Raw genomic sequence first — 16,872 nt, forward strand, 5'->3', positions numbered from 1 at the left:
GCAATGCATTGGAAATACTTACTTCCGTCTAGCAAGCTTCAGCATTACCGGACCTTCTTTGATATTTTTGAAAAGTCCTATCGTTTCAGCGTGACTCATTCCGTGTACGGTCATATCGTTTATTGAGACTATTTCGTCACCTGCAAGGAGTATTCCGTGAAATTAATTTTCAGAATGTTGTCTATTTGTTTAAACATTTTTAATTTATTCAAAAATAATGGAATGTATTTTTATGCATAGAATTAATTCAATTCAATTTATCGTGTACAGATTCAATGAAAATCACAACTCGAAATTATTACCACCGCGTTTCTACCAACACAGCATGCGCTTACACCATGTCCCGCTATGGTGCGTTCCTTACGTGCAACGTTCATTATAATGTTGTAACGTTGATTGGACATGCGGTTTGTTTTGTTTGTTGTACTAGTCAGCTTGACTTTAAACAAAACACGCAATATCACCCAACGACAAATCATGATCGTCTTCGTAGATCTGCAATAGGAGCGAGACACGCAGGCAACACAGCGGCGAGTAAAATCAAGTTATGCAACCGCACCATCATCGAGTAGGAGTGGTCCGTGTTTCCAGTAGGTCAACCTTCATTAAGGTTTTCAAATTTTACACGAGATTCACGCAAACAATAATTATAATTTGAAGAATAACGCTTTACCAGCCATAAGATTGCCATCCAGAGCTGCCTGTCCGCTTGGGAAGACCGTCTTCACGTAGATTCCCATGCTTCCTTTGGGTGAGTCGCGTCCTCCAACGATGCTAAATCCAAGCGATTTCATCCCGACGCCTTTGTAGAAAGTAACGATCACATAGGAGCATTTATGGATTCCTATATGAAAGAAAAAGTGATAAATTATTCCATTCCTCGGTTGCATAACTGAAAAACCACACCTTCTATGTATGACGAGCCTTCTTCGTTGATTAATATCCGAACGCCCGATTCATATTTTGCGTTATCCATCGAGTTATCCAGGTCCTTGCTGTTGATGTTCTGTTCCGCTTTCGAGCGCTGCAAAGGATTAGCATCCATGGAGTCATCTTCAGAAGCGGTGCTCCCTTCGCCGGAAGTAGAACTAGAACCACTATTTGTATCGTTACAAGATTTCAGTCTGATTCTTTGTACTGTCTTTGGAATGTCTTCCGGCTTTTTAATTTTAATTGAACGGTAATCAAGGTTAGCTTGACGATTGCTGTTACTGATGCTACCGAAGGGAACGTTTCTTCGAATGGTGTCCGAAATGATTTCAACCATGGTGACCGGTCGGGATATAGTCGTCGTTTCACCATCACCGTTGCTGGCTAAGTGTGCGATCGACGAGTGATGGCTCAGATTACCTTGTGATACCGGGCGATAGAGTGTGTGAAGTCCTGCTTCACTCGAGTGACCACCATTTATCGCAGTGGGTGGAACGATAATGATATCTTCGTCACTATCTTTGATCACTCGTTTCGAGCCAAGGATTTGCGAGTAACCATTCTTTCCGAGAGCCTCACTTCGCTGCTTGCTCAACATTTGCCACTTTTCGTCGTCACAGATGGTGTTAGAGATTGATATCCGATTGGCATAGACCGGAACGTAGTCCGCTGGTGAGTAGATCTGTGTCATTGGAAAAGTCGCTTTGGGTTGTTGCTGGTGTTGTATGATCCGTCCGTTCGAGATTGGCGTTGAACAGTTGATCGTCGTCGTGCATTCCGCCATTCCGATGGCTGGTTGCTGTCTTGGATTATTATTAAAATTGCCATTGGTCGTTAGTAGTCCACCGGCACCGCCGTTGACTTCCAGCTCACTGACCTGATTGGTGGTCACACTGGCGTCGATTTTGATCTTTCGGTGCAGGTCGGTGTTGAACGTAGTTAGCTCGTCATGTGCAATGACAAGGTCTACAATGTTGTTGACGAAAGTCGATAGTATGCGTTGTACCGTGCTGGGAGATTGCAGGCCACGTAAATGGTGCCCGTTTACGTTGACAATCTCGTCGCCAATCCGCAGGCGGCCGTCTCTGCAAGTGATATAAACAAAATATACAATATTAAGGAATGTATGTATGTTGTTAAAAATGGATGAAATAAGAACGCTTAACCTTCCCTGACGGGAGACAAGAAGAATGAATGATATGAGTCACTAACGAAATTCCCAGTTCAGTCAAGAATCTTCTTAGTTTCAAAATGTTCTCCTATGCTAGGACAATCCACATAACGCCGCGGGTAGATCACCTCTTAGTGGTGCGTTACGGTGTAAGATCTACCATCAAGCCCTAGGGAAACAGGTATTTTTCAGTAATCAAAGACCACATCTTAGTCCTATTTCATTTCATGTGATAACAAAAACGGTTATGTCCACCGAGGATGATCTTGAAACAAGTAAAAATGGGTCAGTTTTCTATGTGATTTCTAATGATTTCGATGTTCTCTAGTATGAAGCGATTTAGATTAGGGTATTTTTCTTATTATTGGCTGTCCCCACATCCTGCCTCCAAATTCTCTTTCAATCTGTATTCTACATAAACATTTATAAAGGTCCTTTATGTATGGATCGACTTTCTCTTTCGTTAAAGCGAACCCCACACGCGAAGGGGAATTATTGACAATAATATTGATGATGTGATTACATAAATATTGTTAATACCGATGTATTGACGTCAATATAGAATGTATTGACAATACTGTTATTGTCAATAAAAGAAATCGTGTAGGGTCCACTTAATAACTCAACAGCAAAAGCTTTCCTTGTTGTATTTGGTATTCTGAACCTTCTGGACGCTACACGGTTAGAAAAAAGTACCCAAAATTAAGTTCTTTTCACTCATCTAGGCACTATAGTGCAGGAACCCAAAAGTAGGTAAAGCGGGTCAAAGTAATTTTCATTTACTTGTATGCAGTTTGTATGGAATTTTCCACTGGCTTTTTAACCAAAAGTAAGTTAGTTGTACCCAACAGTAGGTAAATATGATTATACTCAACGTTGGGTTCCCACACTTCACTACCCCTGTTAGGTGGTTTTGCTACTCCGTTTTTGACAACATTAGAAGGAGAAAAGGAGACAAACTAGTCAATAGTAGGTAAAAGTGAACTTTCCGTTGGGTACTTTTTTCTTACCGTGTAGATAAGAGAGTTGGTCAAAGCAGATAGAACTTTTTGAAATGTTCATCGATTATTGAGGTCCCCAAGAACTGTGCCAAACAGACTCAACACATTGAACCAAGGTGACTACATATAGGTGTGTCAAATACATGATTCAGCCATGTTGGATTTTTGTATGGGACAGCGACCGAGTTTGTTTACAATTTGCTCTAAAATCGCACTTTTCCCCCCCGCGACCTCCTCGCCTATATAGTGACAAAGCTGTATCACCATTTGTATACCCACCATGCATTGAACCTTTCTCATTGTAAACCCTACCGCCATCTGTCGTACACTGATAAATTAAACTATTCCCATTTTGCTTGAAATTTAATCAATTTGACATTTAACTCAGTTTAATCATATCGAATGATTAAAAATTAATACTCTCTTTCTAAAAAATAAGCATCTGATATTTATCCTAGTTTGATCATGGTTGAAGATTATCTCTTTTTGAATAAATTTTAATCATTTTTGATTCTATTTTAATACTTTTTGATTGAATTTTAATCTTTTTTTGACTATATATCAGTATTGAAAACGAATAATATTTAATACTGAAAAGATTATTTCGAATTTAATCATGCATGACTACTGCCGAAGTAATCATGGCTCGGACTCAATAAGGTGAAGCGGGAATCTGCATACTTTTCAAGCTTTTTTGATTTAATTTATCTTTGAGTGTAAACACTGTGGTGGACAGTATGCTAAACAAATGGAGGTAGTGGTACTACCAACTACGATACTTTTAAATTGGCCGTTAAATGGTTGTTCGATGAACAACTTGCGAGTGATATGTCTGTTTGTCTGTGATCATACTCTATGCCCAGGGAAGTCGAAACATTTTACTACCCGAAAAACTCCTAGGCCAGACCGGGAATCGAACCCAGCAACTTCTAATATGGTTTTGCTTTAGCTGTGCTTTTACCGACTGAGCTGTACGACTTGAATTTAAAATAAAAAATAGTTTTCAGAATTTTTAACCGCTGGCTCATCAACCATTTATTAGTTAAGAATGAGTGTGGCGAATGAGAACGATCCAAATTTGAGTTTAGTTCACTAATAATCGCCAAAAGTGCAGGAACTCAGCGATGAGTAAATTTGTCTCATGGTTTCCTGTGGAAAACCTAAAAAATCTGCCGGAAAATGAGGAAATTGACGAAAATTTTATTCAGTTTCGGAGTAGTACCAATAGACTGAGTGAATCCAATCTTTACTTTTCTCAAATTCGGGAATTTTTCCCTTGAAAATCCTGGAAAAACCTGGGAAAACATGAGACAAATTTTACTCATCGCAGAGTTCCTGCACTTTTGGCGATTATGAGTGAACTAAGCTCAAATTTGGGTCGTTCTCATTCGCCGTTTCTGGAAGTCGATTCAATGTCAGTTTCTACACTCTTGCGTTGGCTTCCAGATGTTTAATTTATTTTCACAAAAATTCTCTATTATCACACAGATTTCCAAACAAGTTCGAGGTTAGCAACAATCAATTCGAAACTAACGATTTCAAATTGGCTCACTGCTTGACTAGCCTATTGGTCCCAAGCAAACGATTAACGTACCCCATTCTAGTTGAAATTCTAGTACTACACTATGTTTATTTTGATTCGCTATGAAAGTTTGACAGATAAAATGAGGGGTTCATGGATTTTCTTATGTTTCGAGGGGTGCATCGATTAGCTTGGGACCGAAGATAACACTAGAGCTGAGCCAAAAAGTTGAGCACGTATCTTCGGGACCTTCTGGTCTTACCTCTATGAGGTAAGTGCGCGATGTGAAACGGATGAGGATTGCGCAAGCAAGTTGACTTACGGGTGAGATCAGCAAGTATGGAATTTCGTTCGATGACTGTTCAGTAAAACACAATGGATACTGTAAACTCGGTACTCTATTTTGCTGAGTTTTAGACATTAACCGTAAAGCTATCATTTTACGGAAAATTCAGTACTTGCTATTACCAACAATCAATACGAAACTAACGATTTTAAATTGGCTCACTACTTGACTAGCCTATTGGTCCCAAGCAAACGATTAACGTATCCCATTCTAGTCGAAATTCTAGTACTACGCAATGTTTGTTTTGATTCGCTATGAAAGTTTGACAGATGAAATGAGGGGCTATTCGTTTTTCCTATGGTGCGAGGGGTGAATCGATTAGCTTGGGACCGAAGAGAGTACCAGAGCTGAGCCAAAAAGTTGAGCACGTTATTTCGGGACCTTCTAGTCTTAGAGTTACCTCTATGCTATTACCATAGAGGTAACTCTAAGACCAGAGGGTCCCGAAGAAACGTACTCAACTTATTCGGTCAGCTCTGTTACTCTCTTCGGTCCCAAACTAATCGATGCACCCCTCGAAACATAGGAAAATCCACTAACCCCTCATTTTATCGGTTAAACTTTCATAGCGAATCAAAACAAACATTGTGTAGTACTAGAATTTTGACTAGAATGGGGTACGCTAATTGATTTGCTTGGGACCAATAGGCTAGTCAAGTAGTGAGCCAATTTAAAATCGTTAGTTTCCACCGGTTGCTATTACCGTATTCAGTAGTTTGTCACAAAAGCTACTGAACATTAGTAGTTTTATTGAGAAAGTAGCTGAATATTCGGTATATTTTGTGATTTACAGTTCGAAAACTGTAAAAAAAATACCGAACAGGGAAGCCGTGATTAAGTGTGTATATTTCAAAATTTTCATGGAAGACCGCTTCATATCTTATACATTTTTATGGATCTGCTTTATAATGATGCTGACTAATTGAATTTAAATATTTAGATTATTATTACATGTGTACAAATAAACCTTTGCTTGTCGAGATTCGAACCGGCAGTCACTGATTTGCAGACGTCAACTATACCTACTGGACCATTTCAGTTTATGTGTGACAAAAGGTATGATCATTGACTTGAAGGCTTGAAGCACGCCAAATTTAAGTTGAATAATAGCAACTGGAAGAGTATTATACAGCAATGCAGAATTGTAAAAAATAAATGGTTACAGTAACCCATTCCTCTAAATTTCAAGTGCAGTAAACACAATGTGGACACAAGTCAGCTATTTATTTCGATTGTCGTTTGGTTGCTATTGTTGCTATTGTGCCACAATTGCATTATATGCTTGGAATGCGGTCTAAAAATTCAGTACAGTGGTGAACAGTCAAAACACAGGAATACAAGTTGTAATGCTTCCGACGTCGTTGCAGTCCACTTCTACCTGGAGCTATTCCTAAAAGCTCCTCTCCTTGTGTCTACTGATGGCGCTACTTGAGATTGAAAAGGTAAACAGTGGATTTAAAAAATCTAAAATGCCGGAAATGCAACGCGTGCATTGACGACATTTAAAAATATTGGGCAATAGATGCCTATTCTATAAACATATTCGTAGCGCATTGCTGATTTGTGGGGTAGTGTTAAGCTCAAATAAGTCTTCTTCAGTCTTAATTTCAGCTAGAATTATGGGTATACAATTCACTTGGTGCACTACTAATCAACTTTATATTTAGACTAGTGTTGTCTAAACATGTCTATGCCAATTTAAAAAATCAATAACGTACACACTTAGAAAAAATCATGTAAATTTAGGTGCTTTGAGACTGACATATACGAGCGTCAATTTTGACATAAAATTGAGTCATAACAGACGCGAAATTCAACTCAATCAAACGTATTTTCAGTCGAGTAACGAACTTTTCAGTCTCGGGGCACTTAATTTTACATGACTTATTTGTTTACGTCTGATCCTTTATGTCAAATATGGATTCCGTCACATGTAAAATTAGTTATTTCTAAGTGTGTAGCTCTGTTTACAGCAAATACGATTTTTATTTCGCATTCATGTTCTCTATAGTATTCTCTTACAGTTAAACGTAGAAAATCCGAGATCCGATCAGTTGTAAGCCAAGGATCGGATTTTTGATCTCACGCTTCAGCAAAGATGTCTTTCCTACAATTTTGGCTACTTTTTCCCAGTCTTTCGCAAACTTTGAAACGGAATCCGCTGCCTTTACATGTTTCCGCAAATATGCTTTGGTCAGGGCCCAAAAAGTTTCGATTGACCTGGCCTGGCTGGCGGATTCATCTCCTTCGGTACGAATTGGACCTTGTTGGCTTTATACCAGGCTACCGTGTCCTTGGAGTAATGAACCGACGCCAAATCCGGCCAAAACAGTACTAACAACCGGTGGAAACTAACGATTTTAAATTGACTCACTACTTGACTAGCCTATTGGTCCCAAGCAAATCGATTAATATACCCCATTCTTGTCAAAATTCTAGTACTACACTATGTTTTTTTTGATTCACTATGAAAGTTTGACAGATAAAATGAGGGGTTCGTGGATTTTCCTATGTTTCGAGGGGTGAATCGATTAGCTTGGGACCGAAGAGAGTAGCAGAGCCGAGCCAAAAAGTTGAGCACGTTTCTTCGGGACCTACTAGTCTTAGAGTTACCTCTATGGTACTAAGGCGTCGTGTTTGCGGATCATGGGTAACAGACGCTTGTTTAAACAATCACGCACGTAAACATCGGTTGTCATTGTATCCGTTGTCACAAACGGTTTGGAAAGCATACCACACTCACAAATGGCTTGCCAAACCATAGCCTTTTTACCGAATTTTTCGGTAAAAATCGACTTATCCTCGTCATAAACACTTCTGCCATCACGAACGGTGTAGTACCAACAATCAATACGAAACTAACGATTTTAAATTGGCTCACTACTTTAGTAGCCTATTGGTCCCAAGCAAACGATTAACGTACCCTATTCTAGTTGAAATTCTATTACTACACTATGTTTGTTTTGATTCGCTATGAAAGTTTGACAGATAACATCAGGGGTGTGTGGATTCATGCAGAACATGCAGGGGTGAGTGAAATAGCTTGGGACTGCTTGGGACCGTTGTTCTGGTACTGAGTGAGCCAAAAATAATAATGATTTTCTTCGGGACCCAGTGGTCTTAGAGTTACCTCTATGGTAGTACCATAGAGACAACTCTAAGACTAGAAGGTCCCGAAATAATGTGCTCAACTTTTTGGCTCAGCTCTGGTACTCTCTTCGGTCCCAAGCAATCGATTCACCCCTCGAAACATAGGAAAAACCAATAACCCCTAATTTTATCGGTCAAACTTTCATAGCGAATCAAAACAAATATTGCGTAGTACTAGAATTTCGACTAGAATGGGATACGCTAATCGTTTGCTTGGGACCAATAGGCTAGTCAAGTAGTGAGCCAATTTAAAATCGTTAGTTTCGTATTGATTGTTGGTAGTACCATAGAGGTAACTCTAAGACCACTGGGTCCCGAAGAAAATCATTATTATTTTTGGCTCACTCAGTACCAGAACAACGGTCCCAAGCAGTCCCAAGCTATTTCACTCACCCCTGCATGTTCTGCATGAATCCACACACCCCTGATGTTATCTGTCAAACTTTCATAGCTAATCAAAACAAACATAGTGTAGTAATAGAATTTCAACTAGAATAGGGTACGTTAATCGTTTGCTTGGGACCAATAGGCTACTAAAGTGGTGAGCCAATTTAAAATCGTTAGTTTCGTATTGATTGTTGGTACTAGACTTATGCAAAATTTGAAATTTTTGCTCCACAGTATTCAAACGGTTTTACATCGGGTCCTGATTAGCCTCCAAAACTTTAAACTCATGTTACAAGAAACTGACTTGGCACAAACCATTTGAAGTTTATATGGAAATTACTATAGGAAAACAAATCTTTTTGTTCATTGTCTTTTAGCTTTTTTACATATTGTACTGTTAACAAATCCTATTGCTATTCTTATGGGAATTTTTATCAGCTATAACTTTGCACAAAATCGTTTTCCAGCCAAACGTCAAATTAAATAGTTATTAATTGTTTAAGAGATTGATAATTTTATGGCAAGATTAAGTAACTGTATTGTGGGCAACACTGTATTCTGCAGTGTGACATAGCAGCCATGATTTGGTCCTATATTCTACGCGCCATAAACACCAATGTTGTCTGCTGAACAGATGATTGAGCATAATCATAAGACATCAGTGACTTGAATTATTAATAACTTTTCTTCCTTACATTTGATCGAAAACTGGTCTTCAACAAAGTTGTAGCTGAGAAAATTTTCAACAAGCTCAGCTACCATTTTCTAAAGTAGAGTGAGCTAGTGAATTTTGAGATAGATATGAATCGAAATTATGGTTTTTCCATAGTAGTTCCCATATAAACTTGAAATGGTTTTTGCCAAGTCAGTTTCTCACTAAATGAGTTCAAATTTTTGGAGGCTAATCAGGGCCCAATTTGGAACCTTTTGAGCACTGTGGAGCGAAAATTACAAATTTTGCATCAGTCTAGTACCCCACTCTAGTCAAAATTCTAGTACTACAGAAGGTTTGTTTTGATTCGCTATGAAAGTTTGACAGATAAAATGAGGGGTTAGTGGATTTTCCAATGTTTCGAGAGGTGAATCGATAAGCTTGGGATCGAAGATAGTACCAGAGCTGAGCCAAAAAGTTGAGCACGTTTCTTCGGGACCTGCTAGTGTTAGAGTTACCTCTATGGTATTAGCATAGAGGCGAAGACAACAAATCAAAAAGACTGGCAACTTTGCCAGAATCCAAACGACAGGTACAATGGCGCTGCGCTTGAGTGAAGGTGGAAGCAACGCATAGAAAAATAAGCAAATACACAAACCCTTCTTCTGAGGATGTAATCTTTGCTATCAAATTCGTTCGAAGCATTTACCTTTGAGCGGCAGATGACGCGATTGTACATGTCTCATAGCGTTCGTATGAGAAAATGGCAGAGTTGCCAGTCTTCTTGATTTGTTGTCTTCGATAGAGGTAACTCTAAGACCAGAAGGTCCCGAAGAAACGTGCTCAACTTTTTGGCTCAGCTCTGGTACTCTCTTCGGTCCCATGCTAATCGATGCACCCCTTGATACATAGGAAAATCCACAAACCCCTCATTTTATCTGTCAAACTTTCATAGCGAATCAAAACAAGCATAGTGTAGTACTAGAATTTCGACTAGAATGGGGTACGCTTATACATGAACTTGGGACCAATAGGCTAGTCAAGTAGTGAGCCAATTTTAAATCGTTAGTTTCCAACCGATGGTATTAGTGAGTGAAAGAATTATGTAAAAAAAAATGGAAAAAGGTTGCCAACTGGACTCGAAACCACGAACGTTGCGATTATCAGACCTGTGTTTTCTCCACTGCTCTCTCCATGCTTCTGAATATGGATAGCCTAAAAGCAAACAAGAAGCGCTCATTTCCTCTCATACTCGGTTTCGTATGCTTTTTCTGCTGGAGAGATTCGAGGCAAGTGTGTACATCGTTTTACAATGTTATACATAAAAAGCTTACTGGTATAGTCGAAAGCGTAGATAGAACACGAAATAAAAAAGACAAAAAACCCTTACATAGCCTGTAAGGTCAACTTCTAACATTCACTGCGATGTTCATGAACAGAGAATGATAGGAAGTGGATTTAACATTCATTGTAATAAATTTTTGGTTTGCGTGTAGTTAATTGACTCTAATTACGAAATTACGACTGTAATTAATGGACTTAAAAAGTAGCATGGTGTAATTAAGGTAGGTAAAACTGTAATTAATGGAATTAATTAAATTACAGCACTTGACTGCATTGGAATTAAAGGTTATTGCGTGCCCCCTCGGGGATGTTTCCAATTGGGCAAACTTCTGGTGAATTTGGTGGGTTCATATCTTTTGGCACAAAATTGACTCCGTTGTCTCGGTACCTCTTGAACACGTTTCGAGCGTAGTGGCAGGATGCTAGATCAGGCCAAAACAGAGTTGATCCTTTGTGCTTCCTTATGAATGGCAAGAGACGCTTCTTAAGACACTCTTCCGTGTAAATCGCACCGTTGATTGTTCCGGAAGTGATGAAGGGAGCGCTTATTTCACCACATCCGCAATCGCAATGCCAGATCAAGAATATCTATGCAAATTTCGATAATTTCTTCTTTCGATCATCCTCCGGAACATCGAACTTACACTTGGCTACGAAATATTCTTGCCCAGGAAGTTGACGGAAGTCAGCCTTGACGTAAGTTTCGTCATCCATCACAATCCAACACGATTTGGTGAGCAACTTCGTGTAAAGTTTCCGAGCGCGGGTTTTCGCAGTGATGTTTTGCTTTTCATTCCGGTTTGGGGCTTTTTGCATCTTGTAAACATGTACCCCACCACGCTTCATGGTTTTCTGCACAAAACCGGCTGACACCTTGGACATTTTAGCGACACCTCGAATTGACATGTTTGGACGGTTCTTGAACTGGTGCACCATTTTCCTGGCCATTTTACTGTCCATTGGACCACTTTTATGACCACTCCCTTTCTTCCTTCGAGTGCTCAGATGCTCCTTGAAGGTTCTTATCACAAAAAGGCACAGTTGTATTTGCAATTCCAAGCTTTTTAGCGATCCGTGGGTGGGACGTCTCTGGATTTTGATTGCAAGTGCCAAATTTTATTCATGGACAATTTCTTGTTTCGACGACATGACTGGAATTTCTGTATGAATAACTATGAAACTTGACAGATGCAAACACTATGAATAAGATTTACTCAAATTTTCAGGTTTTGTTACTCTTACGGTTCAAAAGTTAGAGAAGATTTTCGGTGTGCCATTTTTATCGAATACATCCTTTAAAATGGATAGTGCTCCTAGTAAACATGTTTAGTATGATAAAAAATTGATAAAAGTATTGAAATTTGAATTGAGTTTTTCCACTAATAGATAAGCAATAAGCATGTTATGGAAAGAAAAAATTGGAAATCAAAAATAATTTCAAGTAGCAAGGATAAGAGTAGTAGATGTTCAAGGAACAGTAGAGTGATTTTCATTTCATTTTTTTAAGACTTCAAGAGGCGGGCACATCGGCTGACATGCATGGGAAGATTAATTCTCCACAGAAACGAGGCTACGTGCAGTGCTAAGGCAAATGGAAAAAGGGAAATTTAGTCTCATATCATTCAACAAGAATAGGTTAGCACAAGAACCAGAGTTTAGTAGATTTTATCCTCTAACGGGACGGATCTCACATAATCATTCAGTAACTTATTCTGAATCGTGTTGATCCGCAATCCAAAATATCATAATATTTACACATTTTTATTTTCCCAACCTCACCCATCCAGGGAATGTAAGTTTAGTGCAAAACATGTATAGAATCTATAAGGAAACACGACATATTCAGCTTTTGTAATGTGGTCGTTAGCAGATTTTCAGATAATTTGACAATGAGCATGCATAAGGGCGTAAACGCGATGATCGATTATCTTCATCGATTTTCTCTTTGCATTGCTACAGCTAAGCAAAACAATTTTCTAGAATTTGTTCAATGCAGAGTTGTAACAGGTTGTATTGGCTATCAAAAGCAACAGCAAACGCACATGGGTAGCTGACACAGCAAAACATAAATTTTAATATCACATTCAAGAGGATGCTCTTCAATCATGTCGAAAATCTCATGTAGCAGTGCTATGTCAGTTCATGCACTGTATTAATGATAATTATTTTAAGAGACTGTGAGAAAGACATCCCGAGCAGGAGAAAATAAATAATGAATACCTAATTCTGATCTGATACTAAAATTTGGTATTGACCAGCATGACTTAAGAGATAAAATACCAAAGAATAATACCAAAAAATTACATGGAAAATCTTTGTAAATACCAAAAATTGATATTTGGATACCAAAAGAATACCTGGGTGGTATTGTTTTGCTATAGCATTATCATAATTTGGTATTGGAATGGTATTGTGGGAACATTTTTTTTGGTATTATTTTTTGGTATTCTACCTCTTATGTCAGGCTCATCCATACCAATTTAAGGTATCGAGATATTCGTTCCTGCTCGGGATGCTTCCATGCTTTACCTACGCCGCTTGTTTTGCGTGCACTAACCTGTAAGCAATTCCTTCCGGATCGATCTCCGTCACCAGATACCTAGTTTCGCAGTCTCCCTCGTCCATGTTCACCGTCTGTGGCGTCAGTTCAATACCGATCACCTCGTCAGCGCTGTACTTCTCCAGCTTGATCTGCCGAAAGCGTCTTCTAATCGTACTGCAGTCCAAATTCTGTATCGATGCAATCGAGCTAGACGACGACATCCGTCTCCGGCTGCCGAACATGTACGATTGATCCTTGCTCCGGATGGCGTCGGCGTATGGATCCACTACACCGGTGGCGCCATGCTGAACCGTCAAACTAGTTGCAGTCGAGTTGGATCCATTTTCGTCGATCTTATCCTCAGCGTGCCGTCCGTCGCTGTCGTAGCCGGACTCGTTGCTGCTAAGACAACTGCTCAATCTTTGGTAGTTGCTGACAAGGCTGTGGTCGTCCGTAAAAGTCTTGATGGAATTGTTACGAGACATTGAACTTAGGTCGATAGCCGTGATGGACTTGGAGTCGTTTCCAGATAAGAATACGTCTCCGGTGTCTGAGATGTTCAACTGTGAATCTGTAATCGAAATGTTATCGAAATCTGATCGGAGACTGATTACCGACCCTCGATTTCCCGATCGAAGCAGATTCTCCTTTATTCGATTGTAGTTTATAACTGAGCCTCCGTTTTCCTCGGGAAGTACGGATAGTTTGGATCGGAGGAATGAATACGGAAAATGATTTTTCTTCGATAGCTGTTCCTGAGTTGCAGCCACTCGTGCTATGTCATCACAGCTGGAAGACTTTGTTGCTGGGGATTGCTTCGTCTTCGGTTGCTCCATTGAGGAAATGTTCAAATTTGTACTGCTGACAGCGTTCTTGTGATTTCCGTTGGCCAAATTCACGCCTTCGGTTGGATCATCACACTTGATGTAGGATGAAGTGTTCAACTGACTAGTCGAACTACTGCGATACAGCGTGGAGTGTCCATCGGTTTTGCCCATACCCATGAAGCCCAGTTGAGGTGGTGTATTATGCTGGGGACTTGATTGCTGCGGTTGATGAAGCTGCTGCTGATTGGTTTGATGCTGTTGCTGCTTCTGAAATTGATTTGATCGTTGATTCAGCATCCCAGTCGAGCCCATACGATAGAAGAAGCTCTTGAACGTTCCCGATGATCGCTCACTGTTGAGCTTCACCAGGTTTGAGTCGTTTGTTGTTTGGTACGCCTTTAATGGGATAGTTTTACTCTTTTTGATCGTATCTGAGTTGAAGACAGGTACGCAGCCGTGAGTGTTGGGTGATGGGGGTGTCGTTGGCAGTTTCTGAGCATCACTACCACGGCGCAGCAGATCGAATTTTTTGCCCATCTTCCGACCCCATGTGAAAACTGGAAATAGAAGAGTGAAATAAAATGTGTGTGAGATCATCTGTATTTGTACTAAAAATAGTATCCGTATGTTACTGAAACTCATAATGAGACCCATTTCAGTCCTACTTCATCTTCTAGATAAGAAGCTAAATAGGAGCACTTCCTGATGCTGCACTTGACCTTTCGAACTATTCACCATTTATCTTTTTGTTCAGGTAAATCACCTGGTATAACCATTTGAGCATTGTTCAATTACAGACCATTAAAAGTAATTGTTATGACTATTCCCTGCACTGAATGCAAGCCATCCATCAACTTGCTATGTTTACCCCTTGCATTATATTCTGCATTGTCCTCATTTGAAGCTGCAAGTGCACAAGATAATATGCAACAGTAGCTGTATATCTCCTTTATCACGGCTTTCAACGTTTATAATCTAGAACCCATCTACCCATTGACTGGACTGAAGAGGATTTCTTTCCACACGTAATACAGCATACGTATATGGAGAGGCTGCATCTTCTTCATAGTCATAAACCATAATTATCATTAACACGAATCGATGAAAGTAGAGATAGGGAAAATAGCTCCAATGTTGGTCTATGGATCTACAATTTGGGTCCATCGATAAAAATCCCCTACTATTATATTTTTCATCAATGCATCATTTGGACTATACAAATGGATATTTTTGGTTGCTAGTGAAAAAAATGGCAAAACATTCCTTCGAAATTTGTATGGGCCCAATGTTAGGGACACTTAGGCCGACATTAGATACATTAACCCTATTCTCTCAATATAGGATGTGTATAGCACAATTTGCAATAAACGATTACAGTTTATTATTTGTATAAGGTGGAACGCATCCATAAGAAGCCACGGTGCATTGTTACTTCTTTGCTGTACTGCCTGTGGTAGAATATACGTAGTAGGTACGACAGAAGTGATTCGTTACTCTCCATAGGAAGGAGGTTCCAGAGTGGCCACAAAAGGTTCAGTTTATCTTGCACACACTCTATGGGAACACAATTAGAAGTGCATTTCATACACGTAAGTCACATCCACCAGCACGGTGGGAAAATTTCATCGACAAAACTGGTAAATAACGGGTGTTCAATAAAAAATGAGAATGATTTCAGTGCCGTTCAGCGCTCTTGTGAGAGCATCGCGACTAAGTTGCGTCGTACGGCTAACCAGGGCCCCTTCTCCAAAATTCATTGAAGTTTTTTTGAAGAATAAAGATTATGTTTTTAATGAAAAATACTGAATTCGTTGAAACATTTTTTTTTTACTAGCTATATGACTGAACATTTTTTTATTGAACACCCGTTAGTTACAAGTAAGGCTAAGTTAATCAAGCATTGTAATATGTCGGGTTGAAGCAAATTGCCTCTGTTTTTGTTTGTCTCTAAAGGGTGTCCACGATGAAATTGCCACACTATGAAATTGCTCTAACTTTTTAACCGTTGGGTAGAATTTAATGAAAATTTGGGTGGATTTAGTTCATAGTGCATTATTTACATCCTGCAAGTTTTAAAGTCCTGTGATCAAAACTCGCGGAAATGGAGTCGAAAGAACAGCTCGTGCGTGATAAAATCTTGCGCATTCATCACGAGAACAAGGATCTCTCGCATCGTTCCATCGCTAAAACGTTGGGAATCGCGAATTCCACGGTGTCGCGAGTGATTAAGCGGTTCGAGGAACGGTTGATCACCGATCGGAAGCCCAGAAGTGAAGGAAAAAGTATTCCGTACAACACCAAAAATCACAACCGCGTAGTTGGGGCCTTCAACCGAAATCCGAACGCCTCCGTTAGGGATGTGGCTAAGAAGCTGCACCTAAGCCGAAGTTTTGTCCAGAAGGCCAAAACTAAGGCTGGGCTTCAAACGTTCAAGGTACAAAAGGCCCCTAATCGCGACGAGAAGCAGAACAAGTCCGCCAAAACCCGTGCCAGGAAGTTGTACCTCAACATGCTGACGAAAGTTGAATGCTGCATCATGGACGACGAAACATATGTGAAGGCCGACTTCAAACAGATCCCCGGCAACCTGTTTTTCACGGCCAAGGATAAGTTCAGCGTTCCGGAGCATGTCCGCACTCAGAAGATGTCCAAATTTGCGAAGAAATTCCTGGTTTGGCAAGCCATCTGCACGTGCGGGAAGCGGAGTGCACCTTTCGTGACCCAGGACACGATGAACGGACAGGTGTACATAAAAGAGTGCCTCCAGAAGCGGCTGCTTCCTCTCCTGAAGGCCCACAACGTCCCAACAATCTTCTGGCCGGATTTGGCCTCATGCCACTACTCCAAGGACGTGCTGAAGTGGTATGCGGACAATAAGGTCAATTTCGTGCCGAAAATGTTCAACCCTCCCAACACTCCGGAGCTCCGCCCCATCGAGAAGTACTGGGCGATTATGAAGCAGCACCTTCTTAAACGACCTAAGGTAGTGAAGACAGTCGA

The 16,872-nt window shown here is 40.0% G+C and overlaps 1 protein-coding gene across 1 annotated transcript in view; it reads right to left on the reverse strand.

The window, feature by feature from the left end:
- Positions 1 to 16,872, reverse strand: part of a (arc) — a 263,963-nt gene that overhangs the window by 535 nt on the left and 246,556 nt on the right. The window contains exons 4-7 of the mRNA XM_065229913.1: positions 13,061 to 14,429; positions 907 to 2,015; positions 674 to 844; positions 23 to 140 (exon numbers count right to left, since the gene is read on the reverse strand). Coding sequence (XP_065085985.1) covers positions 23 to 140; positions 674 to 844; positions 907 to 2,015; positions 13,061 to 14,429 — 2,767 coding nt within the window. The remainder of the gene's footprint in view (positions 1 to 22; positions 141 to 673; positions 845 to 906; positions 2,016 to 13,060; positions 14,430 to 16,872) is intronic.

Source organism: Ochlerotatus camptorhynchus, unplaced genomic scaffold (assembly GCF_037179485.1).
Source record: "Ochlerotatus camptorhynchus isolate MF236.1 unplaced genomic scaffold, CSIRO-AGI_Acam_v1.1 ptg000324l, whole genome shotgun sequence".
Taxonomy (NCBI): Eukaryota; Metazoa; Arthropoda; class Insecta; order Diptera; family Culicidae; genus Ochlerotatus; species Ochlerotatus camptorhynchus.